We start from the raw sequence: 26,366 nt of genomic DNA, 5'->3' as shown, positions 1-26,366 counted from the left end.
GCCAAATGTCGGTAACGAATTGTAGCGAGGATACGGTCGGCAGCAGGAGAGATAGGAGCAAGATATTGGCTGGTGAAGGTACAATATTCTGGCAACCAGGAAGTGCAGAGACATGGCTTAAATCAGGAAGTTCATGGGAGGAGCAAAGGGTTCAAGGTTCAAGGCAAACAAGATTCAAGACAAGATCATTCAAGGAATTGTCCAAGAAGCTGTTCAGCATTCCAGGTGGCTCAGCAAGCAGAGTCACTGCCAGAAACACCAGAGGTCCCAGGTTCAAGCCCAGGTCCTAACAGCACACCCCTCCTCCCAGGGTGTCCCCTGGACGTCTCAGGGCCAGGCTTCTGAGGAAACCTCTGGTGGAATTCCCTTGTTAATCTAGGGGCATGAACATTCTTTTCAGGCTCCCAAGAATTTTCTTCTGGCCCATATCCTTCCCATTGAACCAAATATTGCAATTTGTTCCTAGAGATTCTAGAGTCAAGAATTTTTCCCACCACAAATTCTTCTTCACCCTGTACCTCAACAGGTGGAGGAGGAGGATGAATTCTTCCAGAAAAAGTATTTTCATGAAATGGTTTGAGTAGTGATATATGAAACACAGGGTGAATCTTCATATTGTCAGGAAGTTTTAGGCGAAAAGTGACTGGGTTGATTTGAGCAGAAATCTCAAAAGGTCCCATAAACGTTTGACCCAACTTAGCACATGGAACTTGAACTTTTAAATTTTTGGTAGATAACCAAACTTTCTCACCTACTTGAAAAGTGGGAATAGACCTACGATGTCTGTCGGCAGCCTTCTTGTAATATTTCTGCGCCTCCTTCAATGTATCAGTCAATTTCTCCTGGATCTCATGTAATGAAGTTAGTCTGTTGGTAACAGCAGGAATTGAAGTTGAGATGGGGAGATCAGGAATAAAAACTGGATGATACCCGTTGTTTAAGAAAAATGGGCTTTGGGATGTGGAACTATGTTTAGAGTTATTATAAGCAAACTCTGCTGTAGGAAGGTAGTCCACCCAGTCATCCTGAAGATAACTCACAAAACATTGAAGGTATTGCTCCAGAGTTTGATTGGTCCTCTCGGTCTGACCATTAGACTGCGGATGAAAAGCCGAGGACAGATTAACTGTTACACCCAAAGCTGAGCAAAAACTTCTCCAAAATTTTGAGGTAAACTGTACCCCTCTGTCAGACACCACATCATCAGGAATTCCATGAAGTTTATAAACTTCTCTAACCATTACCTCAGCAGTATGTTCGGCGGAGGGTACCCCTTTAACTGGAATAAAATGAGCCATCTTAGTGAGACGGTCAATGACTACCAGAATGGTGGTCATCCCTTTTGAAAGAGGAAGGTCAACCACAAAGTCCATAGAAATTGACCCCCATGGTCTTGATGGAACAGGTAGTGGTAGAAGTAACCCCAGAGGAGAAGATCGAGGTGTCTTATTGCGAGCACAGGTTAGACATGAAGCCACATAACTCTTAACATCTTTCTTGTACCCAGGCCACCAAAAGGAACGTGATAAGAGTTCTTCTGTCTTAGAAACCCCAAAATGACCAGCAAGCTTAGAGTCATGTACCAACCTGAGGGCTTCTACCCGAACTGATTCAGGTACATAGAGGCAATGCGCTTGAGTCCAAAAACCATTGTTGTACTTGAGGTTAATGTCCTTAGGAGGATTATTAAAAAGTGGGTCATTCTCATACCCCTCCTTGAGAAGATTAAGAAATGTCTTCGAACTCATGGCCCCTAGAAAGTTCTTTTGAGGCAGGATTGTACATTCAGAGGTGCTTTCCTGGAGAGGCGCAGACAACATCCGTGATAGGGCATCAGCCTTACCATTCCTTGACCCAGGGCGGTATGAATTAACAAAATTAAACCTGGAAAAGAAAAGGGTCCAACGTGCTTGTCTAGATGACAACCTTTTAGCAGACCTACTAAATTCTAAATTTTTATGATCGGTGAGAACGGTTACAGGGTGCTTAGCTCCTTCCAGCAGATGCCTCCACTCAGAAAATGCTTCCTTAATTGCCAGCAGCTCCTTGTTTCCAATGTCATAATTCATCTCGGCTGAAGACATCAGTCGAGAGAAATAAGCACAAGGATGAAGCTGCATTTTTTCTCCAATTCGCTGAGAAAGGATAGCTCCCACAGCAGAATTAGAAGCATCAACTTCTACGATGAAAGGTGGTTCTGGATCTGGATGTACCAGTATTGGTGCAGAAGTGAAGAGAGTTTTCAGTTTACTAAAGGCAGCCTGTGCCTCAGGTGACCACAAAAAGGGCACCCCTTTCTTAGTCAACTGTGTGATTGGAGCAATTACCCTAGAGAAATTCCTTATAAATCTTCTGTAAAAGTTGGCAAATCCAACAAATCGCTGTATCTCTTTAACATTCTTAGGGGCGGGCCAATCCACCACAGCTTTGATCTTATCGGGATCCATGCTTACCCCTTCAGAAGAGATTATGTATCCCAAGAACTGGATCTGAGTTTGTTCAAATTCACATTTCTCTAATTTTATGTAAAGTTGATTTCGCCTTAATCTCTCGAAAACAATACAGACATGCTTGCGGTGTTCTTCCAAAGTATCAGAGAAAATGAGAATGTCATCCAAATATGCTATTACAAACTGATCAAGCAAATCTCGAAAATAATCATTAATAAAATGTTGAAAAGTTGCAGGAGCAATGCAAAGCCCAAAGGGCATGACCAAAGACTCAAAATGTCCATATCTGGTTCTGAAAGCAGTTGTCCATTAATCTCTGGGACGAATGCGGACAAGGTTGTATGCCCCCCGTAAATCTAATTTGGTAAAGAGCTTGGCAGAGTGGAGTCTCTCAAGCATTTCTGGAATCAGTGGGAGTGGATAGCGATTCTTAATTGTGATCTTATTTAAATCTCTGTAGTCAATACATGGACGCAGGGTGGAGTCCTTTTTCGTCACGAAGAATAAGGCTGCGCCAGCAGGAGAGGTTGAGTGTCTGATAAAACCCTTCTCAAGATTCTCATTAATCCACTCCCTGAGCACTTTCAGTTCAGGTTCTGATAAAGAATAAAGGCGACTAAATGGTATTTCTGCCCCTGGAAGTAATTCAATGGGATAATCATAAGAGCGATGAGGAGGCAGCTGATCTGCGTTCTTTTTATCGCAAACGTCCCGAAACTCAAGATATTGTGGAGGTAGCTTGTCGTGTGACTGGATAGTTGCCAAAACTGCTTGTAAATCTTGGGTTGGTGGAGGGCTTATTTGATAAGATTCTTTGCAATGTTTCTTGCAATGGTCAGATGTAAAGCTTAAAGAACGTGTCTCCCAGTTGATGGAGGGATTATGGATAGAGAACCAAGGAATGCCCAGGATAATAGGGAACTTGGGTGATGTAATAAGCTCAAAGCTGATAGTCTCCTGATGGTCAGTTTCAATTAGGAGTTTAAGTGGGATTGTCTCGTGGGTAACAGGGCCTGAAGTCAAAGGTGAGCCATCCACAGTTTCCATATCAATTGGGGCGAGTTTATTTCTTATTTGAAAGTTATTACTTTGGGCAAATTCGATGTCGATGAAGTTTCCCCCAGCCCCTGAGTCCAGCATAGCAGAGCAAGGTATTTCATTGCTTTCAACAATAAGCTTTATAGGGATGACAAAATGAGTTTATAAAGAATTAACTTTATTTGCTTCCTCAATCAAAGGAGAGATGGACTGAGAAATTGAGTTTATTTGTTCAGATACTGTAACATCCGTTGCTGCAATTGTTCTTTCAAATTTATTGGGACAATTAACTGCGTAATGTCCAGAATCTCCACAATAAAGACATAAGTTTTCTGAATGTCATCTTTCTTTCTCCTGAGTAGTAATAGATCTTTTAATAGCATCCACCTGCATAGGTTAAAGAGTGTCAGAATCAGGAAAAACTCTTGGACCCTTAGGAGGATACTGAGTAGTAGAAAAACGCATGCCACCATTACTGCCTAGGATTCCCAGTCTCTCCTTTCTCCTTTCAGTAAGTCTCTGATCAATTCGAATACATAATTTAATAAAAGCTTCAAGGTCATCAGGACTTTCTACTCTGGCAAGCTCATCTTTTACTTGTTCCGAGAGTCCTTGACGGAACTGACTCTTTTGTGCTGCTGGATTCCAATTGGTATCTGAGATCCAACGTCGGAATTCAGTTGTGTACTCTGCAACAGAGCGTCTTCCCTGCCGTAAATTGTGCAATTTTGCCTCAGCAGTAGCACAGCGGTTAGGATCATCGAAAACTTGGTTCATCACAGTCACAAAAGAATCAAAATTATCCAGGATGACATCATCTTTCTCCACATAAGGGGAGGCCCAGGCTAAGGCTTCCTCAGTCAGGAGGTTGATAATAAACAGCACCTTTTTCTTGTCAGAAGTGAATGCAGCAGGTTGCATCTGAAAGTATATACGACATTGATTAAGGAATCCTCTATAATGGCGGCGGTCTCCGCTAAACTTGAGTGGTAGGGGCATTCGTGCATTAGTTTCTATGGCAGCAGTATCTCGGGCATGAAAATCCTGCAATTGTTTGTGTAGATCAAGGATTTCCTCTTGTAGACCTTTCACTTCAATTTGTAACTCAGAAAATTTTTCCTGGTAGTCAACACCAAATGCCTGTAACTCAGCGATTTGAACCCTGAGAGGAGCCACGGCAGCTGCTACAACGGCCTCCATGTTTTCGGCCAGAATATTCTGTCACGATCTGGAGTCAGGATCAGAGGCCAGTAGCTATAGCAGCAGAGCAGATATTCACACAGGTCACCCTGGCTGATGACACGGGTTCACCTGAGGTCCGGGGTCTAAGCACTAACCGGTATTCACCAGAGCTCCCAAAGGTGGAGATGGGCTTGGCTGCATGTTAGTGCCAGGTCGCGGCCCTCAGGATAGCCCCACCAGGAGGTGAGCAAGCCGGGGGTCTGGTAGCAGATAAAGCAGGTAGGGATCAAGCAGAAGCGTAGTTGAGAAACAAGCCAAAAGTCGGTAACAAATAGTTGCAGGTTGGGATTCAGCAGAAGCGTAGTCCAGGAACAAGCCAAATGTCGGTAACGAATTGTAGCGAGGATACGGTCGGCAGCAGGAGAGATAGGAGCAAGATATTGGCTGGTGAAGGCACAATATTATGGCAACCAGGAAGTGCAGAGACATGGCTTAAATCAGGAAGTTCATGGGAGGAGCAAAGGGTTCAAGGTTCAAGGCAAACAAGATTCAAGACAAGATCATTCAAGGAATTGTCCAAGGAGCTGTCCAGCATTCCAGGTGGCTCAGCAAGCAGAGTCACTGCCAGACACACCAGAGGCCCCAGGTTCAAGCCCAGTTCCTAATATGGGGAGTACGTGAAATGGTCAGGGGTGGATAGCGGGGTCCCCCAGGGTTCTGTGTTGGGACCAATCCTATTTAATTTGTTCATAAACGACCTGGAGGATGGGGTAAACAGTTCAATCTCTGTATTTGCAGACAATACTAAGCTAAGCAGGGCAATAACTTCTCTACAGGATGTGAAAACCTTGAAAAAAGATCTGAACAAATTAATGGGATGGCCAACCAACAGGCACGCTCCTTTTTCAAGCATCTTGAAAATGCTTGAAAAATGAGTGCGCCTGTTGGTCTACTCAGAGTGCATGCTACGAAACGTCGTTGAGACTGCCGTGATGTCACCGCACCCGACACTTGCCTTCCGCCGCTGACCAGAGCCAAGCCTCCGTCCCAGCTCTCTCAGATCATCCAGAAAGCCTGCTGGACAGGACTCCTCACATACTGGATTAGCTGCAATCAGGCGATAAAGCGCTGGACGGACGCCACATCTAAGCGGACACGTGCTGGAAATCCCTGTTCTCCTATGTAAGTAGATTAATGCACATGTTAATACATTAAAAGCAACTGACTCTAACCTGGAGGCGCCTCTTCTATTCTCCTCTAACTACAGGTATCAGCTTACATGGTTCACACCAAGGTCGGGTGCTTACTCATAGTCATGAGCTGACTCATGTGCTTACTGAAGTGCTTTATTTTTACCACTACTATTCCATTATATTGGCTTTAAAATTTACAAATATAGCAATGTAGAAATTGGATGAAAGGTTTAGCAATGGGAAACTCCTTTTGATAGATAAATAGTGCATTTCATATACAACTATATAGATTAGACTAAAATGAGGGACAAGGAGGAACATTGATCCGAATGAGGGACAGTCCCTCGAAATCAGGGACAGTTGGGAACTATGCTTTATGTAAATCCTCAAGTTTCACTCACGATGTTATAAATGCTCTATGTGCCCTCTACCTAATGCATGGATAACATGAAGACGATACCTGAATTCATCCCCAACACGTCTGAGAGAGTCTTCTTCAACAGAACTTACTGCATTGCATTTCACTGTTACTGCAATCACTGCACTGATTCTGTTTTTAGCTCATCTAAGTCAATGGGTAATGATGGAACATAACCACATTGTTTTAGATATCCCCATAGGAAAAAGTCACAGGGTATAATGTCTGGACCAAGTGTGTAGTGCCCCATATGCGAACATTGTAATGCAAAACTTTACCACTTGGATGAAACGTTGCTTCATCACTAAAGATCAACTGCGGTAAGATTGTGTCAGCCTCCATGCCGTCTAAGAGCATGAGACAGAAATCAAAACATTCTGTTACTTACATGAAGAGCTTGCACCAGTTACAATTGGTATGGCCTTAGAAGCAAACGTTGTCCTAACACACACCAATGTATGAAGGATTACAAGTTCTCGGCTAGTATAACGAGCAGACTTGTGCAGGCTTTGCTGAAAAGCCTCATAAATTCATTGCACATTTCCCTTTGAAGTGCATCATTGTTCTGGACTTTTCCCCTGACATAAACACCTTGATTCTTCAAATAGTTTTTAACAGCAACCAATGTTCTCTGGTACTGGAGGATCAGTCCCGAAAATGGTGTCAAAACGCACACTGCGCCTTTATTACGGATAGTCTTGCTAAACTGGAGAACACAAAATGCCTTCTGTTGCATAGACGCCATCTTGGTAACGACTGTGGTTAGCTTCTATTTGGGCGCTAGTAGTGGTATCTAGAGGTCGTCATTTGAAATTTTAGGCCACTCTCATTCAAGTAGTACAGGTTTAATTTATTAGAGGTGTATGGTTGCACAGATATAAGGTTTTAAAATGGGGTCATTCTTTTTAAAACACACTGAATTTAGGGAGGTGGGGGAGTAGACAACTACTGAAAGTTTTTTTTTTTACATCATTGCAAGTGTTGCATTTAGGAAAAAAAAACATTTTTTTTTATTAAAACCATTAATAAAATTAGAACCATTAAAGAAAGGGGTTTGAATCATACTGGCCCTCAGATTGAGGACATCAAGTTGTAGGAAAAATATTGCGGTGAATTGCTGGATTAAAGGTGAATATTGCAGTAAAAGCTATTTAGTTATTTCATATTTTATGGGGCTATTTTCTATCTTGTTATTTTTGGCTGGAGTTTTTCTTAATGCTGAGATAAATGCTATGTCATTGGAAAAAATTGATACCAAATGACTGCTATACCCTTAATGGCTACGCTGGGCTAGGTACGCTGGTTTAGGTAGGCTCCCCTTTGCTGCCTTGCATGTTGTTATGTTTGTATGTGCCTTCCTGGGCCTTTCCCACAGCCTGTGAAGATGGAGGGTCATCAGGCACGACTCCCCATTACCAGTTGTGGACACTGGACCTACTACATACATCCAACCTAGTTAATGGAAATACATAGGCCGTGTGTAGTATGCGCTGTTCTTCTGCCTCTTTACTGTTTTCTTACAGTTCTTGGCAATTGATGAAATATGTAAATATAGCAGTTGTAAAAGTTTCTACTGACACAGTGTTTATAAAGATAAGATAGAAAAAAGGTACATTATTACTTCTGTATCTACTCTGTATCACTCATCTGCAAATCAACGAGATGAGCTTCAATCTGTGTATGAGGTTAAAGCAACTTGACAAGTTAAAGCGACTTTACAGTAAAAAAAGTTTTTTCTTTCTTTCAAATAAAATGTGTTCCCCTTTAAGGGCTGGCCCACACTGCTGTGATGCCAGACATTGCATGTGATTCTCACCGCATTGCTGTGCAGATCGCATGTGATGTCTGTGCAGTGCAAGTTTCAGCCATACAAATTGTATGGCTGGATTGTGGTCTGCACCAGAATCGAAGCGCATGGGTGTTCATACCTATGGATTCGCGCTGCGTTTTGCAAACTTATTATGGAGTGTTGTTAACTTAACATACACTCCACAATCAGTTCACTTTAATGGGTTTGCGATTTTGCAAATTTGCAGTGAATTTGCTGTGAATTCACACCGCATCTAGTGTGAACCGAGTATAAATCCTTATTAAATCTTTTTACCGTAATCAGCCCTAATCAACTTTTTCTTCCTCTTCTAATATTAAAGTGATTGTAAATGATCACCTTGTAAAACAACCCATTCAGTTGAAAATAGAAATGAAAGGAAAAACCTTTTTGTATAGATATAAAAAAACTATTTAAATACCTTTCTCCCTTTTTTAAATAAATGATCACATTCCCTCTGTTCTCAGCTGCATAAGAGCTGGGGGAGGAGAAGCAGCAGAACACTAAGCTTGCTAGTGAATGGCTTTGCAGCACGGCGGGGGGGGGGGGGGGGGTGTCAGGACAAGTCTGATCATTGGAGGAGATTACACTGAGTTCCCAGCATAGCTAGAGAACTGACCAACCACGCTGTGCTCTCCTGCTTGTGTGGTCAGTTTTTAATAGGAATTCAGAAGGACTGGCAGGAACACTAGGAATTTCATACAAAGGCAGCAATACAAAGAGGATTTCCCCAAAGTATTCAAACCCCTTGGAATTTTCCACATTTTGTCAAGTTACAACCAAAAACAGAAATGTATTTTATTGGGATTTTATGCGATAGACTAACACAAAGTGGCACATAATTGTGAAGTGGAAGAAAAATGATAAATGGTCTTAAAATGTTTTACAAATAAATATCTGAAAAATGGCCCAAAACATGCCTGATGGAGGATCTTCCCATTAACACACATGGCAAAAAAAATGCTAAGGGCATTATACTTTTATGCCAAAAAAAATCAAATTGCTTGGAATAGCCCTCTCCCTCCTACCCTACCTGACTGGAAAAGTTCAGTCAATTCTGTGCTCCCCTCTACTAAATTACTTACAAAACTAGAGGATCTTCAAAGAGGTTTGACAAGATCTGGGGCCCTTGGTTCCGTTCCCGTCTTACAACTATCTTCAACATAGTTCCCAAGAGACCACATATCTAATCATTTTTTCTTCATACTTTTTAAGATGTGACTATACTGGATTGTATGTACTGTTTCCAATAAAAAAATTGTATCCAACATGAACATGTATGTGGAGACTTGAGACTGCAATGTTTCTTGTAAGAATTTTCTTACTTTATTTTAATTGTATTGTATTACATGTTTAAAACAATAAAGAAAACAAATCTATAAAAAATACACAATGGATCTTTTTAACTTTTAGATTTTTATTGATGTTTATACTTGTAGGTAAAACCAGTAGGACATTTTAATAAATGTATAGGCAAAACATTGTTTTTACTCTTAACAGTGTAGGACAGACTTTCTAAAAAATTTTACCCCAGAGGAACAATTGAAATAATTTCTAGATCTCAGGGAACCCCTGGTAAGATTAGTCCATGGGTCATTGGCAAAAAGCCTCTTATATTGGTGGAGGTAAATGGGAAGAATGCTTCCTTTACAGGGGTGGCCAGAATGACTGCAGTCATTGTGCTGGCTCTGCCAACTGGGGTTGGATCTTTAACTATGCGGGTACTATCAGATGGAAGGTCAGTTAACCACAGTTCAAGGAACCCTTAGCCATCCGTAAAGGAACCCTAGGGTTCCATGAAACCCTGGTTGAGAATGGCTGGTGTAGGATAATATTAAAACCTGATTATTTTTTACTGTCTATTTCATTGGGAGACTTCCATTTACTTCTGCCCTGTAGGCAAAAGAGAAACCAAGAGGAAATCTCTGGAAAGTGCAAGGAAGTCCCAACTGGAAGATTTTCTCTCATTTCTTGTTCTGGTGACAACTACAACATTTCCTATTACATTGTGTATCTCTGGCAATATTCACCAGGACAAGCAAAAAGGTGAATCTCCCCAGCGGGGGCCCAGATTGCAGCATAAACTTAACAGGGGTTCTAATGCTTTCCTACTCTATCCAAAGCTTAAAAACAAAAGGTTGTGGCTATAAATATACTTTAGTCTTTACGTAAAATATTGCATAATTATGGATCATTGGCTTGCTAGTAATATTCATATACAAAGATAGTGTGCAGTATATCACAATTAGCAGGTAATGATTTGCTAAATCAGTGCAGATATTTTAAAGAAAACAAAAGAGATTAAAAAATCTAAAGTTAATAAACTACGGTCACTACAGCTTTTTCACTAAAGGAATTCGGGAAGATATGCTGGAGTGCCAGTAATTTAAGTATCTATTTCTTGGAAGAATGATTATTTCCGAGCAGTGCAGTGAAGGTATGAGGCAAGAATCAAGGGTCAGATTTGTGTCTCTTTCCTTTTTTAATTAAAAGAAAATCTAGTCTCTGCATCCACTTAATTTCTTTTTAAAAAAGCTGTTCCTCTCTAATACATTGAACAAGTCAACTAAACACAAGTTTACATTGACGCTATAAGCAAGCCAAAATATCACATTAAAGCAGCATGTCATATAACTGTTCAGAGACATAACTAGAACATTCAGAGCTCTGGTGTAAGAAACCTTGAAGGATTTCCCTGACAATCCCCCCAGCCCCTTTCCATCAGTCCCGGGGCTCTCTTCTCTAAGCCTGGTCCCAGGGCCCTTTATTAAAAACAAAAAAACAGGAGCGCAGGATCCCATTAAAAACAGCTGGCGGTCCTGAAGCCAGAATTGGAGGACCTACTCAGTGTAGCAAACACTGTCCGCCTCAAGCAGTTTTACCCTCTGTCGTTCCACTTCATGTTCGTTTTCTACATCTATCCAGGGGGGTGCCGTTCCTGCTGTCTTAGGCCTTTGCCCCCCTACAGTGGTGGCCTTTGTGACCCTGGTCGTTTCTCCACTGAACCTGTTGTAACCCATGAACACAAAACATACACATTGTCCTAAATTGGAGAAAATGGGCCACGCACCAATGACATCTTGGCAGTCCAATTTGTTTATTAGACAAGCATGTAGCTTCCAGGATACACTGAGAGCCTTCCACCTCAGGCCACACCTTTAGAGCGTTTAACCTGTAACTGGACCTAATCATGGAGACAGTGGTAACTATTTGTCCATCCCAGTTACAAGTGAAATGTGTTGGAGGTGGGGCCTGGAGTGAAAGGCTCTCAGTATGTGCTGGAAGCTACTCTAATAAACAAATTGGATTTCCAACATGTCGTCAGTGTGCAGCCTGTTTTCTTCAATTCAAGTGCAGTATGTAGCAAGGGTATGTTCCTGGGCTTCAGCAGATGGCTGACCTGCAAGATTTGGGTGTGAACACATTATCCTCTTCTTTTTAAGGAAAAGCCATAAAAACAAATAAAACCATGTAGAGAGGGTACAGTTAAAGCTGAACTCCAGCTTTGCCTTCAGCCTTAACTATATACTTTTTTTTAATGTGATTGCCCTTTCGATATACAAAAAGTATGTAATGTGAGGGCTATAAAAGACTAATATTAACCTATGCCCATTGCATTGAGGTGATTGGGTCACGCAATAGGGGCACTCAAAATTTGATCCCTACCCAAGACACCACCCAAAGGATCATCTAAAAAAAAATGGTGCAAGAACGTCAGAGGGGCTTTATGTGCAGCGTTCTTATCACCAGGGAGGCTTGTAAGATATAAGTAAAAATAACACTTCATCTAATTAAAATAAATGCAAAATAATCATCTTTAATGAGTAAACGATTCTAGCCAAAAACTTGGAGCAATACTTTATTCATAGGAAACATTGCTATTATAATGTTTCATATAATATTAAAAGTTGACAAAAAGGCAGTTGACCTAAGCAGGAGATTTTAGGGTATTTGCTCTTCTCCAAGCAGCGATGTCTTCCTGGTCAGGTTTTGGTTTCAGAAAAGATGAAGTTGATCTGAAATAAAAGAAATATTATATAATGAGTAGAAATTTATAATTCGTTTGCCCAATCTTCTCCTCTGGAAGTTGTTGGCACTTATCTATCTGACATTGCCTAGACAGCCATAGACCTGACAGCTGGACCATTTGTTCACAACAAGATGCCCATCAGACATGGAAAGAACCAGACCACATTATAAATCTCTTATCTTGCATACACACAGTCACACCAAGTTCCGACCATCAATAACGCGGTGACATACAACACCTACAATGGGACTAGAAAAAGGAAGTTCAATAGCCAGTAGCCAATAGCTTCCATCTTGTAGTTGAATCTGAGCATACGTGAGTTTTTGCGCATCGGAATTGCATACACACGATTGGAATTTCAGATAGAAAGTTTTTTCGTTGGAAAAATTGAGAACATGCTCTCAAATTTTTGCTAGCACAGACTAGTGGAACAGATGTAGTAAAACACTTTCAACTGCATATTTAACCTTCTTGGCGGTATCCTCGAGCGTGATTCGGGTTTGATTTTTTCTGGCAGGGGCGGTAATCCCGAGTCACGCTCGGGGTAACATTGCAGAGCGGCCAGCGGAGATCTTACCTTCTGCTGGCGCTCCAGCGTTGTTCTCCGCTGTCCTCCCCTGTGATCTCGCGACGCGATCGCTGGCGAGATCACCGGCATCTCCCTTCCTGGTTCCGTTCCCTGCGAGCAGGAGCAGCGCATGGGAGCGGAACTGGGCGGGAATTTCAAAAAACTTAAAATAACACAAACACATAAAAAGAGGTGATACACTGTAATCTGAGAGGATTACACTGTATCATCTCTTTATCTGACTGATAACTGTACAGTGCCCTTTGCCTCCAATAAAATAATCTAACATGGCATCAAAAAAGCGCCACTACAAAATCGCCTTTGGACCAGCTGAGTGACACCGGCAGCGACATGGAGTTGCTCGCAGAACTTAGCGATAGTGAGTCGTGGGGAGAATTGTTGTCTGACACTGACACGGATCTGGCCAGTGACAGTGGTGATGATCCTACACCTGACCTCAGCGATGTGCGCACTTGGTGCCCTATCAACTGCGATACGAACCAGGTAGCGCCGCCAAGATTCCCCTTCACTGGATCACCTGGAATGAAGGTGCATGTCGAGCGTGACAACCCTCTGGTATACCTGCAATTATTCCTCACTGAGGAGGTAAATGAAAAATTTGTTACAGAGACAAATCGCTACCAAGAACAGCAATCCGCTAGGCTGCATGCCAGGTTTTCCCGAAGCAGAAAGTGTTAACCGGTGACCAAAGAGGACATCTGTCAGTTTCTGGGACTCATCATTCTTCAGGGGATGGTGGGGAAACCGCTCCAGAAATGGTACTGGACCACCAATAAATTACTGGCCACTCCGTTTTTTGGCGCCGTGATGTCCAAATTCAGTTTTTCCCTCATCATGAAGTATTTCCACTTCACGAACAATGAAGAGTTTGATGAGGCCACGCATCCTGCACCCAAACTGAAAAAAATCTGGAAGGTATGCCAAATTATCGTGACCAATTTCAATCTATGTTCTCCAAGAAAAAGCTAAAAACCGGAGAAATGGTTGCCTGGCAGAAGGGTAAGATGATGGCAATGCAATGGCGAGACAAGAAGGATGTGTGTCTCATGAGAACTGTGCACAATACCTCCACTGCCATGGTCCACACAAAAGGTGGGAAAGATGTGCTGAAGCCGCAAGTCGTGATAGACTATAATTGCACTATGGGAGGTGTCGACAGAGCCGATCAGGCAATGACATTTTATCCGGCTATGCGCAAACAGCAAAATAAATATTATAAAAAGCTTTTCCGGCATCTTCTGGAACAATGCCTTTGGAATTCATATATTCTATACAGAGCAAAGAGTAACAAGCCTCTTGTTCATGCTGATTTTATCTGGAAGGTGGCTGAGCAGATTTTTGTCAAACACCAGACACCATCAGGAGCTGTGAACAGACCTGGACAACATGCTGTTGACGTTGCCAACCCAGAGCGTCTGAGCCCCTGTACACACGGTCGGAGATTTCGACAACCAAATCCGTCGGATTCTGTCCGTCGGATTTTGTCCGTCGGATCTTGTCCGAAACTGTTGCATACACACTGCCGGACTAAGTTGTCGAAAAATCCAATCTTTCAGAGCGTGATGACGTAATTTCGTTACGATGGGACTTCATTCAGGCTAGTAGCCAATAGCTTTGATGTAGGAATTTGATCTGAGCATGCGTGGCACTTGGTCCGATCAAAATTCTCTACACATGATCGGAGTATGTCCGATCGAACCAGTTGGTCGGGAAATATATTTCCAACAAGTTGGAAATTTGGGTCAGATGGATATTCCGACGGAAACATTCCGATGCATACCACACACAGTCGGATTATCCGACAACACGGTCCGATAGGACACATTCCGACGGATTCTCCGATCGTGTGTACAAAGCTTAACAGGTCGTCACTTTATGGACTACATACCACCAACCGCAAAAAAGGCAGCACCTACCAGGATGTGCGTGGTTTGCTGTTCAAAGAGAGATAGCAAAGGAAAAAAAGTCCAAAAAGAAAGCAGGTTCTATTGTCCGGATTGTGATGTTGGACTGTGTGCTGTACCTTATTTCAAAATTGATCACACTCAGGATGTTTATTGAATTTTCTTTGTTTGACAAATTTCATTATTTCGCATTACATTATTGAATAAAATTATATTATTTATTTAGATTAGAATTCATGATTTTGTGTTTCAAACTTTATCACATCTGGGATGTCTACTAGAGTCTTGTTTGGTCAAGTTTAAGTAAGTAATTACTAAGAATTGCAGGCCTATAATACATAACACTAAAATTTCCATGCAAAAGAATCGTAGCGCTTTTCCTGACATAATCATACCAACAGAGAGGTTAATAGACCAAAAGTGAACAAATAAGATAATTTTACATACACTTTAGGGATTGCTCCATGGTCTTAGATCCAGAGCTGGAATGTTGGAACATCTTACAAAATCCCGAGGATACTGGTTACCCAAAAAGACATTTCGGGGGACCTCTGTAATTCTGGTATTTTCACAGATGACACGTGCCAAAGTCACTCTTTCTATTGCATTTCTCTGATTTTCTGTGAATACCCCAGGGTTCTCATAATAAAATCTAAGGGAAAAAAAAGTAGATCTTTAAACATTTAAAGTGGAACATCTCTCTCTCTCAATCAACATTGACTATTTTTATATTTACTTGTTTTAAATTTTATTTTACATTTCTTCAGGTACTTCCTGGTTTCCGGGCCTAGGCAAATAATGTCATACATCCCAGGAGTTTTCAGGAGGGGAGGAGGGGCTTTCTCAGCTAAGCACACCCTCTTTCCTGCATGCCTGAGCTAAGGGCAGATGAATTTCAGGAAGTAAATGCTGCATGCATCATCTGCCCCTACTCAAGACAACCAGTTAGAAATGCTAAGGGGTGTTTTTCAAAGTGATTTCTTAGCAAAAAAAAAAAAAAAAGCATGGAGACATGGATGGATGGGAGAGTTTGATTTGAATATTAAAAATGAATTAAACTGAGTTTTTGGTGTGTGGTGCTCAGAAACAGTTAAATCCTGCTTTAACTTTATTATGTTTATTGTTAGAGCCGCCAGATCTTATAAAGTATATTACAGATCTTCATTCTGGCTAACACTACTTTTAGAATTATTGGTTGTTAGGTAACAGGGACACTTACCCTTTAAACGCTAGAGCAGAAAAATAAAGCAAACTTGGAGCTGCAGCCCACAGCAAACCATTCGGATTCCTCTTTATGTAGAAAATGTAATAAAGAACTAATTAGTCTAGCAGAGTTTGAGGAGCGAGAGGTTTAAATGAAAACTGCAATCGTTTTGGTTAATTTTTATGTAACCATTTTGTATATACATAATCTTATATAATATATAAATTTTATATATATATATATATATATATATATATATATATATATATATATATATATATATATATATATATATATATAAAAATAATATATAAAAGATGAACCCATCTACCCATCTATCAAAGATGAACCCATGAAAATGATTCTTATAACACTATGGGGTGTTTAAAATTAATGTACACCAGTTTTTTTTTTTTTTTAACCACTTAAGCCCCGGACCATTTTGGCTGCGTCGCTTTAACTGACAATTGCGTGGTCGTGCGATGTGGCTCCCAAACAAAATTGGTGTCTTTTTTTTCCACAAATAGAACTTTCTTTTGGTGTTATTTGATCACCTCTGTGGTTTTTATTTTTTGCGCTATAAACAAAAATAGAGCGACAATTTTGAAAAAAATGCAATATTTTTAACTTTTTGCTATAATAAATATCCCCAAAAAATCTATAAAATTTTTTTTTTTTCCTCAGTTTCAGCTGATACTTATTCTTCTACATATTTATGGTAAAAAAAAATCACAATAAGCTTTAATTGATTGGTTTGCACAAACGTTATAGCGTCTACAAAATAGGGGATAGTTTTATGGCATTTTTATTAATATTTTTTTTTTACTAGTAATGGCGGCAATCAGCTATTTTTATTGTGACTGCGACATTATGGCGGACACGTCGGACAATTTGGACACATTTTGGGACCATTGGCATTAATACAGCGATCAGTGCGATTAAAAATGCATTGATTACTGTAAAAATGTCACTGGCAGTGAAGGGATTAACACTAGGGGGCAGTGAAGGGGTTAAGTGTGACCTAATGTGTGTTTATTACTGTAGGGGGCGTGGCTTGGCATGTGACATCACTGATCGTCATTCCCTATGACAGGGATCAGGCGATCAGTGACAGGCAAGTAGGAAGCACAGGGAGAGGTTTGTTTACACTTACTGTCCTTCAGCTCTGTGAACCGATTGCGGGACACTGGCGGCGATCGGGTCCACGGGTCCCGCGCAGGGGTGGACTGACCATTGGGCCACTCGGTCACTGCCCGAGGGCTCCGTGCCACTAGGGGGCCCCATCAGGGTTGCCAGCCTCAGTAAAACCAGGGAAAGTATGTAAAAATCTGTGTTTTTTTAACATCTGTCTCTGAAATGTCCCTTACCGACATCCTTTTGGTCTAAAAATCCCGAGATTATAGCTGCCACACCTCTCCAGTATCTTCTCAGCCAATAGAAACATGTCTGTGTATACTGTGTGATTGTATACTGTGTGTGTGTGTGTTTGTGTATACTGTGTGGCCCCATAATGTCTGATTGCCTGGGGGCCCCATAATCTCCTATTGCCCGGGGGCCCCATGAGTTGTCAGTCCGTCCCTGGTCCTGGGTCCACGGTCAGGACCGGGTCACGGGCAGCGTGCATGTGACCCACTTGTACGTGCTTGTGCCCAGCTGTGCCATTCTGCCGACATATATCGGCGTGAGGTGGTCCTTAAGTGGTTAAACAAGCTTATTTTGTAGAGCTGTCTGAAGGGAGTGGAGAGAAGGGGATACATAACTACTTAGCCCCATTGAATTGTTTGTGTCATTTTTGACCAAAAGCCCCACTCCAGGTTTTAAGTGACCCCCACTCCCTAAAGCTCCGTGCATTTCTTTTTAATACCATTATGCATGCCTCACCTTCTTTCCAATCACTTCATGTCATTGGTTTTATATGGATTCTTGGGCATTTGAAGTAATGATGTGTGAGTTTCTTTCTGTCCAGGATTACTGTGAGCCAAGACTTTCATGATTCACCCCTAGTGAATGTGTCCATGACAATGTGGGTTGCAGGAAATAGGTTAAATGACACTGGGTGTCATGCAACCCATAATTGGACTGGCATTGGACTGCAGAGAAATTAGTCTGTGAGTCAGCTTTGGAAAGGAGGTGAGTATTGTAGTATTGTAGTAAATTCGGCTTTTTATTTTTAAACATAATGGCTATTTAGTCTTTATTTACTTTATTAGAAATGTGGAGTTTAAGCCATTGTGCTCAAGAAACAATAGGCATTTTCAACAGAAGGGTTGAGGAGTCCCTGAAAAACTTATAAAAGCCAAGAGTGGCAGCTCTTATGTGGTTCTTAGTGGCTCATATATTATGTTTGACATTTACCTGGTTAAAATAAAAATATACTTTTTAAAATATTTTTAAGCCCTGACCTGAAAAATGTAAGAAATAAAATATATAGCAAGCCACTTTACAGTCATTTTAATTCTGAATCGTTAAATACAACACTCTAAATGTTTTAGCCAGATGCAATGTAGAATCCAGCATTGTAGTCACTTTGCCTACTTGTGTGGAAATGAAGAATTGCCGGAAAAGGACTGTAAAGAACTTTCTTTGACAAAGGTGGGCATGTACATAGGTAGGGTAACTGGCCACATACAGTCAGGTCTATAAATATTGGGACATCGACACAATTGTAATCTTTTTGGCTCTATACACCACCACAATGGATTTGAAATGAAACAAACAAGATGTCCTTTAACTGCAGACTTTCAGCTTTAATTTGAAGATATTTACATCCAAATCAGCTAAACGGTGTAGGAATTACAACGGTTTGTATATGTGCCTCCCACTTCTTAAGGGACCAAAAGCAATGGGACAGATTAACAATCATCCATCACACTTTCATTTTTTTAATACTCAGTTGCAAATCCTTTGCAGTCAATTACAGCCTGAAGTCTGGAACGCGTAAATATCACCAGACGCTGGGTTTCATCCTTGGTAATGCTCTGCCAGGCCTCTACTGCAACTGTCTTCAGTTCCTGCTTGTTCTTGGGGCATTTTCCCTACAGTTTTGTCTTCAGTAAGAGAAATGCATGCTCAATCGGATTCAGGTCAGGTGATTGACTTCTTTCCCTCGCAGTATGCTTCAGGTCATTGTCCATCTGCACTGTGAAGCGCTGTCCAATGAGTTCTGAAGCATTTTGCGGAATATGAGCAGATAATATTGCCCCAAACACTTCAGAATTCATCCTGCTGCTTTTGTCAGCAGTCACATCATCAATAAATACAAGAGAACCAGTTCCATGGACAGCCATACATGCCCACACCATGACACTACTACCACCATGCTTCACTGATGAGGTGGAATGCTTTGGATCATGAGCAGTTCCTTTCCTTCTCCATACACTTCTCTTCCCATCACTCTGGTACAAGTTGATCTTGGTCTCATCTGTCCATGGGATGTTGTTCCAGAACTGTGAAGGCTTTTTTATGTTGTTTGGCAAACTCTAATCTGGCCTTCCTGTTTTTGAGGCTCACTAATAGTTTACATCTTGTGGTGAACTCTCTGTATTCACTCTGGTGAAGTCTTCTCTTGATTGTTGACTTTCACACACATACACCTACCTCCTGGAGAGTGTACTTGATCTGGCCAACTGCTGTGATTGGTGTTTTCTTCACCAGGGAAAGAATTCTTTGGTCATCCACCACAGTTGTTTTCCGTGGTCTTACGGGTCTTTTGGTGTTGCTGAGCTCACCGGTGCGTTTTTTCTTTTTACGGATGTTCCAAACAGTTGATTTGGGCACACCTAATGTTTTTGCTATCTCTCTGATGTTTTTTTTTTTTCAGCCTAATGATGGCTTGCTTCACTGATAGTAACAGCTCTTTGGATCTCATATTGAGAGTTGACAGCGACATATTCCAAATGCAAATAGCACAATTGAAATTAACTCTGGACCTTTTATCTGCTCCTTGTAAATGAGATAATGAGGGAATAACACACACCTGGCCATGGAACAGCTGAGCAGCCAATTGTCCCATTACTCTTGGTCCCATAAAATGTGAGAGGCACATATACACACTCACCTGATTTGGATGTAAATACCCTCAAATTAAAGCTGAAAGTCTGCAGTTAAAGCAAATCTTGTTTGTTTAATTTCAAATCCATTGTGGTGGTGTATAGAGCCAAAAAGATTAGAATTGTGTCGATGTCACAATATTTATGGACCTGACTGTAATTAATCCTTCCCTCAAAGTCTTCAGCAGAGCAGAGTTTCACCAATACTCACCGATCTCCATCTCGGGCCCTCCGTAACTGGTTTCCAATCAGGCAGGTAAGTAACTTCCCAATTCTGCCATTGGTGACCAGTTGTTCAGCAACCCCTCCAACCCAGATGTCAATATTTTCCGGAGTGCCATAAAGATTTATGAATTTTTGAGCTAGTTCTCTGTTATTCAGCACAGCGGCCAACTCCTGCATATTGCGTGGAGCAGAAAGTCCACAAAACCTCCGGTATGCATTGTATCCTAGGGAAGAAATAGATAAAGAAGTTATGTAAACAATACATTGGAGGACACAGTGCTATACAGAACTAGTTACCATGTTCTGAAATTCTGTGGCAAGTACCTGGAATTCCATGTTCTCTGCCTCTTTGCAGGTTAAGGGCTGGTAAATCGAGAGCAGTCCGTTTTAAAAACTTGAACAGACGATCTCTTAATTCATCTACCACCAGCTGGTTCTGACGGTTAAGTTTGGCTCTGTTAGCCATGAGCCCACGAAGCAGAGGATCAATCCCTCCTGCACAAAGAATGCAAAAAAAAGTATGAGTTACTAGATGCATGATATGTGCTGTACACATTGCCACATGATTATTCATTTTTCATATATCTTGATAATAATTAGTATCAATGGTATATGCATTATCATTTCTATGTGGTGTATACATTTGATTTTAAATAAAAATGTGAATCTGATTACCTTGTCTGACCACTCTCCAGCTGCTGAAGAAAGTCATATGAAGTGGGACCTCTGGTTCTGGCATAAGAGGGCGATAACCATCGGCGAGGCGGTAGATGATAGGCTGTATCAGAGTATGGCCCATACGGAACACAATGGTAAACACATTGGCCACTCTTGGGTCCACAGACTCATTGTATCCCCTGTATCTTGGGAGGACCTGCGGCATTTCTGATCCCAGCAGTAAAGGCAACCAGTCTTTATAAGTTATTTTCTGTAAAATAGAAAATTATAGTGATTGCCCGGGTATAAAATGAATTGGGAGTAAGAAAAAACAAGTTATATGGTACCTGCAGGATTCCCCCTACAATTTTTCTGGCTTCTTGATATAGAGTCTCTCCAGACCAGCCAGGGTTCATTCTGCGTAGCTCTGTTGCTATACGGTTGTGTTCTCGAACAAATAGAGTATGGTAAGCAGTAAGACCAGGCTGTTCACTGACACGAGGGTCTCCTGCCGATAATGAAAGTAGAGGTTACCCCAACTATTACAACTATAGGTGAAGCCCAACTTAGTGAAGAACAGTTAAAAACTTATCAGAGTTTTTCATTCTGTCTACTTTGTGTGTGATTGGGGGGGTTCAAGTCATCTTCGGAACAGAAGGTGCAGACAGCAACATTGCCAGAGGTTTTAATCCTTAATTTTGTGCAAAAAAATGCTTATCTGGAAGTGAGGGTTAACCACTTGACTCCCTGAGGGGTTTACCCTCTTCATGACCAAACCATTTTTTATTTTTTCCTATTCAGCACTGTGCTTCTTTAACTGGCAATTGCTAGTTCCTGCAACACTGTTGAAATTTATATAATTTTTTTTTACACAAATAGAGCTTTCTGTTGGTGGTATTTGATCAGCACAGTTTTTTTTTTTTTAAGTTCACTTACATTTTATTGTATAAATGTAAAAAAAAATTGAAAAAAACCCTGATATTTTCTACTCTGTTCCAAAACATATCCAATTTAACAATGAAAAAAATGAATTTCTTTATAAATTTAGGCCAAAATGTATTCTGCTACATGTTTTTAGTAAAATAAAATCCCAATAAGTGTATAGTAATTGGTTTGTGTGAAAGTTATACGGTCTACAAATGATGGTATATTGTGTATATAGTAGAATTTACACAGATTTGATGCTAAACTGGTAATGGTGGTGATCAGTGACTTATACCGGGACTGCAATAGTGTGATGGCCAATCTGGCGCTAACAGATCCTTACTAGGAGGTACACTAACTGACTAGCTGGCACTGTATTAATTAAACTAGCTGGGAAGGGGTTAACCTCAAGGGGCAATCAAGGGGTTACTGTGTGCCTAACAAGTGTAATATGTGATGCTTTTACTAACAGATCTGGCTGTTTTTTCCCCCCGCTGATCTGTGTACATAGCCCTGTGCGTTTGTAAACACAGAATTCTGTGCTGTGATTGGCTACTGCCAATCAGTCAGTATCAGACATTTGATGGGACCTGCTGGCAAAATTCCGCTGTAGCCAGTGACAGCACGGGTTAGCAGGGGTTGAATGCATGCGCGTCCCTAACCTGGAACAGGCTGGATGATGTACAGGCATACCCCACTTTTAAGTACACAATGGGGTTTATTTACGAAACCTAGAAAGTGCAAAATCAGGCTCATTTCTGCATAGAAACCAATGAGCTTCTAACCTCAGCTTGTTCAATTAAGCTTTGGTAATAAAACCTGGAAGCTCATTGGTTTCTATGCAGAAGTGAGCCTGATTTTGCATTTTTTAGGTTTAGTAAATAAACCAAATTGTGTACTTAAAAGTGGGGTATGCCTGTAAATGATTTATTTAGTAAATTTACTGTTGGCAGGCAGCAAGAGGTTAATCTATCCATTTGAGAAACAGCTAGAAATTTGATGGAGAATTCAATCCTTTCTGGCTCTATCTATTTTGGAGCCACAGGTATTACAAACTGTCGCCTATACAAATTAAAGTGGAAATAAACTCAGTCAATCAACAGTGAAACATTTGAAGCAGAACTTCACTCTCTCAATCAACATTGACTATTGTTAATCCTTATGCTGCTACCATTAGTAAATATAATATTTAAAATACTGGATCAAAACACACAAAAATATGAATATAATGTATTAAAAAAATGTAAAACAGTCATTATAATGATACTAGATACTGTACAATAATTGCATTTCTTTTAAGGACTGTCTTTATTCTTTGTGCAGTGCCAAGTGGCTTATATAAAAGAATTATACAACCTTAAGCTGGCCATAAACAGATTGAAATTTGTCCGGCTGAGCAGGAACTGAGCAGGAACAGGGAAAATTTCGATCTTTGTGTGATCACCCCTGTTCATCAGAAGTCAATCATTAGAACGACTTCCAGTCAAAGGGACAAGCTGGAAAAGTTTTAAAGATCAGTGGTTGCAGCCACTGTTCACTGTATTCTGACATTGGGGAGTCCCAATGTCAGAATACAATCATCATAGAGAAGGACCCACCCACCATGCAGACCTGGAAGTCAGGAGAGAATACCTTGAGGGCCCCTAGGGCATAGGAGGACCACCATATCTGGAGAATAATTACAGTGGTCTTTTGCACACGTTTAAACAGCGCAGCACCATTTGTGATATTTTTTATGGTCATTATTTGTCTAGAAGATAAATGAACACCTTTGCCCATCATCACTTACCTCCCAGAAAGCAGGGAATTCCCGATGATCTGTTTGTCAAGACACAAAAGTCTTCCTCAGTAGTTTCAAAGGGTAGATATGCAAGGCCATTGTCTGTGAAATTTTGGTTAATGGCCATAAGGCCAAACTGGTTTGTGTTATTCCGAAGTTTAGCAGCCAGTGGAACATCGCTACCATATACTTGGCTTCCATCAACAAATGAAGTGAGTATATTTATCTGCTCTCTAACTGGAGATCCTGGTGTACACACAGGGGATGAGCGGAACATTGGAATACAGTCACTGCGATTTCTGATGCGAGGGTCATTTGCTGGGATCTGCAAACAGAAAAGGTAAACTCGACTAATGTGCAAAGAATTTTCCAGCGTATTAAAGTTTCTGACCAAGGAGTATAAACTGAATATAAATCAAATTAATGCCATTACAGAACTGAGTACATATCACCCTTTACAGTTATTGAGGGCTTGTGCATACAAGACTAAAAAGCATCCCCTATACAGACGTTCAGCCTTTTGTTTTTTATTTATATCTGTAAATGCACCTCTGTGATAGCCTATGTGGGTATGCACACATAGGTGTTTACAGGCGTATTTAAAGAGGGCTGTTTACAGGAAAAATATGCACCAAAGGTGCTTTCTTTGAGGAGCTTTTGAGCATAATATACACATTTAAACAATGCATGATGCATGATTTAACACCATAGGCATATAAGGCGTACATACACACATAAAAGTGTATAGATACACAAAATTAGAGACATTTTTTCTGCCAAGTTCTGGCTTCAATCAGGTCTGGCTTTATACGTTTCAGTTACATGGCGGTTAATAGGATTAGCAATTTTCACACAAAAAATTATAGTTGAATGTTCTCAGATCAGCTCACAGGAAGTGACAAGGACCCAGCATATCTCACAAGTTCAACAAGTATTTTCTGTTCTTGCTAAAAATGTTTTTAGCTTGAAAAAAAAAGCAAATGCAGTCACCACATCCATTGGAGTTGTAGGCTGAAAAATGTTACATTTTTGTTCTTGAGTTTAATTACATATTGAATGCCCAGACTTCTCGTAATAAGGGGATCTTCTTCTAGCACATGTTTACCTTGAGAGGAAAGCAGGGGGGCTCCCGGGCACAGCTGGTGTCACAGTCAATCCCTTCCAGGAATGTGGATCTTGCAGGGGTTTCAGGGGACAGGTCAAGGTCGTGATCAGTCCATTGCCCCCATTGCATAAAGGCGAGAGCGCGGCCATTGTCCAGAGTTATTTCCTCAGTGTTGAATCTGACAATCTCATTGGATACTTGACGTGCCTTAGTGGAAATAAGTCAATGAAAAATATGTTACACCAAAACTTTAATTGTAATTGATATGTGTGCAATATTGTATGCATGAAAAAGTGTGCTAGGGTGCCATTCATTGGTAATGGCACGCCAAACAATTTCAGCCAGCTTATGCCGCGTACACGCGACCGGACTTTCCGGCAGAAAAGTTCAGACGGTCTTCCCGACGGACTTTCAACGAAGTTACGACAGACTTCTGAATGAACGGACTTGCACACACACAAACGCTTTGAAAGTGATGACGTACGACAGGACTAGAAAAGGAAGTTCAATAGCCAGTAGCCAATAGCTGCCCTTGTGTCGTATTTGGTCTGTCAGACCAGCATACAGACAAACGGTTTTCCCGATAGTAACTGAGTCCGTCGGACAGATTTGAAACAAGTTCTATTTCTAGGTCGGTCTGATTTTTTTAAAGTAAAACGATCGGAATATCCCACACACGATCGGACTATCCGACGAAATGGTTTGGAAAGTCCTGTTATGTGTACGCGGCATAAATCATACCACAATGCATGGTAACTTATTGCGTTATGTGTTGTAGAGCACTTTTTTTTTGTTTTTGTTTTTTTAATCGCTCACATTTCTTTTGTGCAATTGTCACATGTAGGGCAGCTCATTGAAATGAATCGGCTGCGCTAAATATGATGCATCTAAATGCACAAAAATGTAAGCACACTGCGGCACCTACATAGGAGTAATCAGAACCTAAAGAGTAAAGAACCTAAAGAGTAAAGCTGTCCATATAACAGTAGATTTTCAAATGAACATTCATAGGAATATTCATGAATATTTGCATGAAAACTTGCAGTGCACTTGTAGTGCAAAGTGCATTTGCCCTAGTAAGAAAAAGCACAATGTGTTTATTTGTATTTCACATGGGAGTAGGTCCAGTATTTAAAGCTGGCCATACACAGGTCTTTTTTATTTTTAAGTTCAAACCAGTGTGTTGAATGGATAAAATCAAAGGGATTCCTCCATCCACACATTTGAGGTGGATAAAGGAATTCCCCCAGCTGGGACATTGTATTCTGACAGTGGGACCCGCCGCTACCAGGATACACCGATCAGCGTCTGCAGCAGTTTGACTTTGGTCACTGATTGACAAAAACATTTCAGCATGACCCTATAACAGAAGTTGATCAATCAAGGACAGTCACACACTGATTGAAATTTAGTCGGTTGAGCAAGGACCAGCCACATTTTGATCAGTGTATGACCACCTTAAGTAATGTAGGTTTTACAATGCTAGCTAAGTACCGATACCATCAATGGAACATGTAAACTATGATTCAATGCATGAAGACCTGCATTTTATTGTACCAGATCAATACAGGTCTCCACAAAGACACACAGAAAACAACTGTTTTCTGTGTGTCCCGTTCACACAACAGTGGAATGGAGTGGAGAGATGCAGAAAAATGCAGCACATCTGCATTTTTCTAGACCACATTAGAACTCCCCTAAAGTCTCCTACTATCACCACACCACAGAAACAGTTGTTCACATTTCAATTACAAAAACAAAAGGTACCACCCCCACTGCCTGTACAGAAC

At 40.9% G+C, this 26,366-nt stretch overlaps 1 protein-coding gene across 1 annotated transcript in view; it reads right to left on the bottom strand.

Annotated features, from left to right (window-relative positions):
* Nucleotides 1–9,506: 9,506 nt before the first annotated feature.
* Nucleotides 9,507–26,366, bottom strand: part of LOC143982062 (myeloperoxidase-like) — a 32,819-nt gene continuing 15,959 nt past the window's right edge. Inside the window, exons 6-13 of the mRNA XM_077480446.1 lie at nucleotides 24,577–24,783; nucleotides 23,481–23,796; nucleotides 21,115–21,275; nucleotides 20,786–21,038; nucleotides 20,435–20,605; nucleotides 20,097–20,334; nucleotides 15,080–15,284; nucleotides 9,507–12,125 (exon numbers count right to left, since the gene is read on the bottom strand). Of these exons, the coding sequence (XP_077336572.1) occupies nucleotides 15,083–15,284; nucleotides 20,097–20,334; nucleotides 20,435–20,605; nucleotides 20,786–21,038; nucleotides 21,115–21,275; nucleotides 23,481–23,796; nucleotides 24,577–24,783 (1,548 nt within the window). The 3' untranslated portion in view covers nucleotides 9,507–12,125; nucleotides 15,080–15,082. The remainder of the gene's footprint in view (nucleotides 12,126–15,079; nucleotides 15,285–20,096; nucleotides 20,335–20,434; nucleotides 20,606–20,785; nucleotides 21,039–21,114; nucleotides 21,276–23,480; nucleotides 23,797–24,576; nucleotides 24,784–26,366) is intronic.

Source organism: Lithobates pipiens, unplaced genomic scaffold (assembly GCF_037356315.1).
Source record: "Lithobates pipiens isolate NorthernLeopardFrog02 unplaced genomic scaffold, aLitPip1_a1.2 Scaffold_16, whole genome shotgun sequence".
Classification (NCBI taxonomy): domain Eukaryota; kingdom Metazoa; phylum Chordata; class Amphibia; order Anura; family Ranidae; genus Lithobates; species Lithobates pipiens.
The sequence above is the reverse complement of the archived record's forward strand: the minus strand, read 5'-3'. Positions and strand labels throughout refer to the sequence as shown.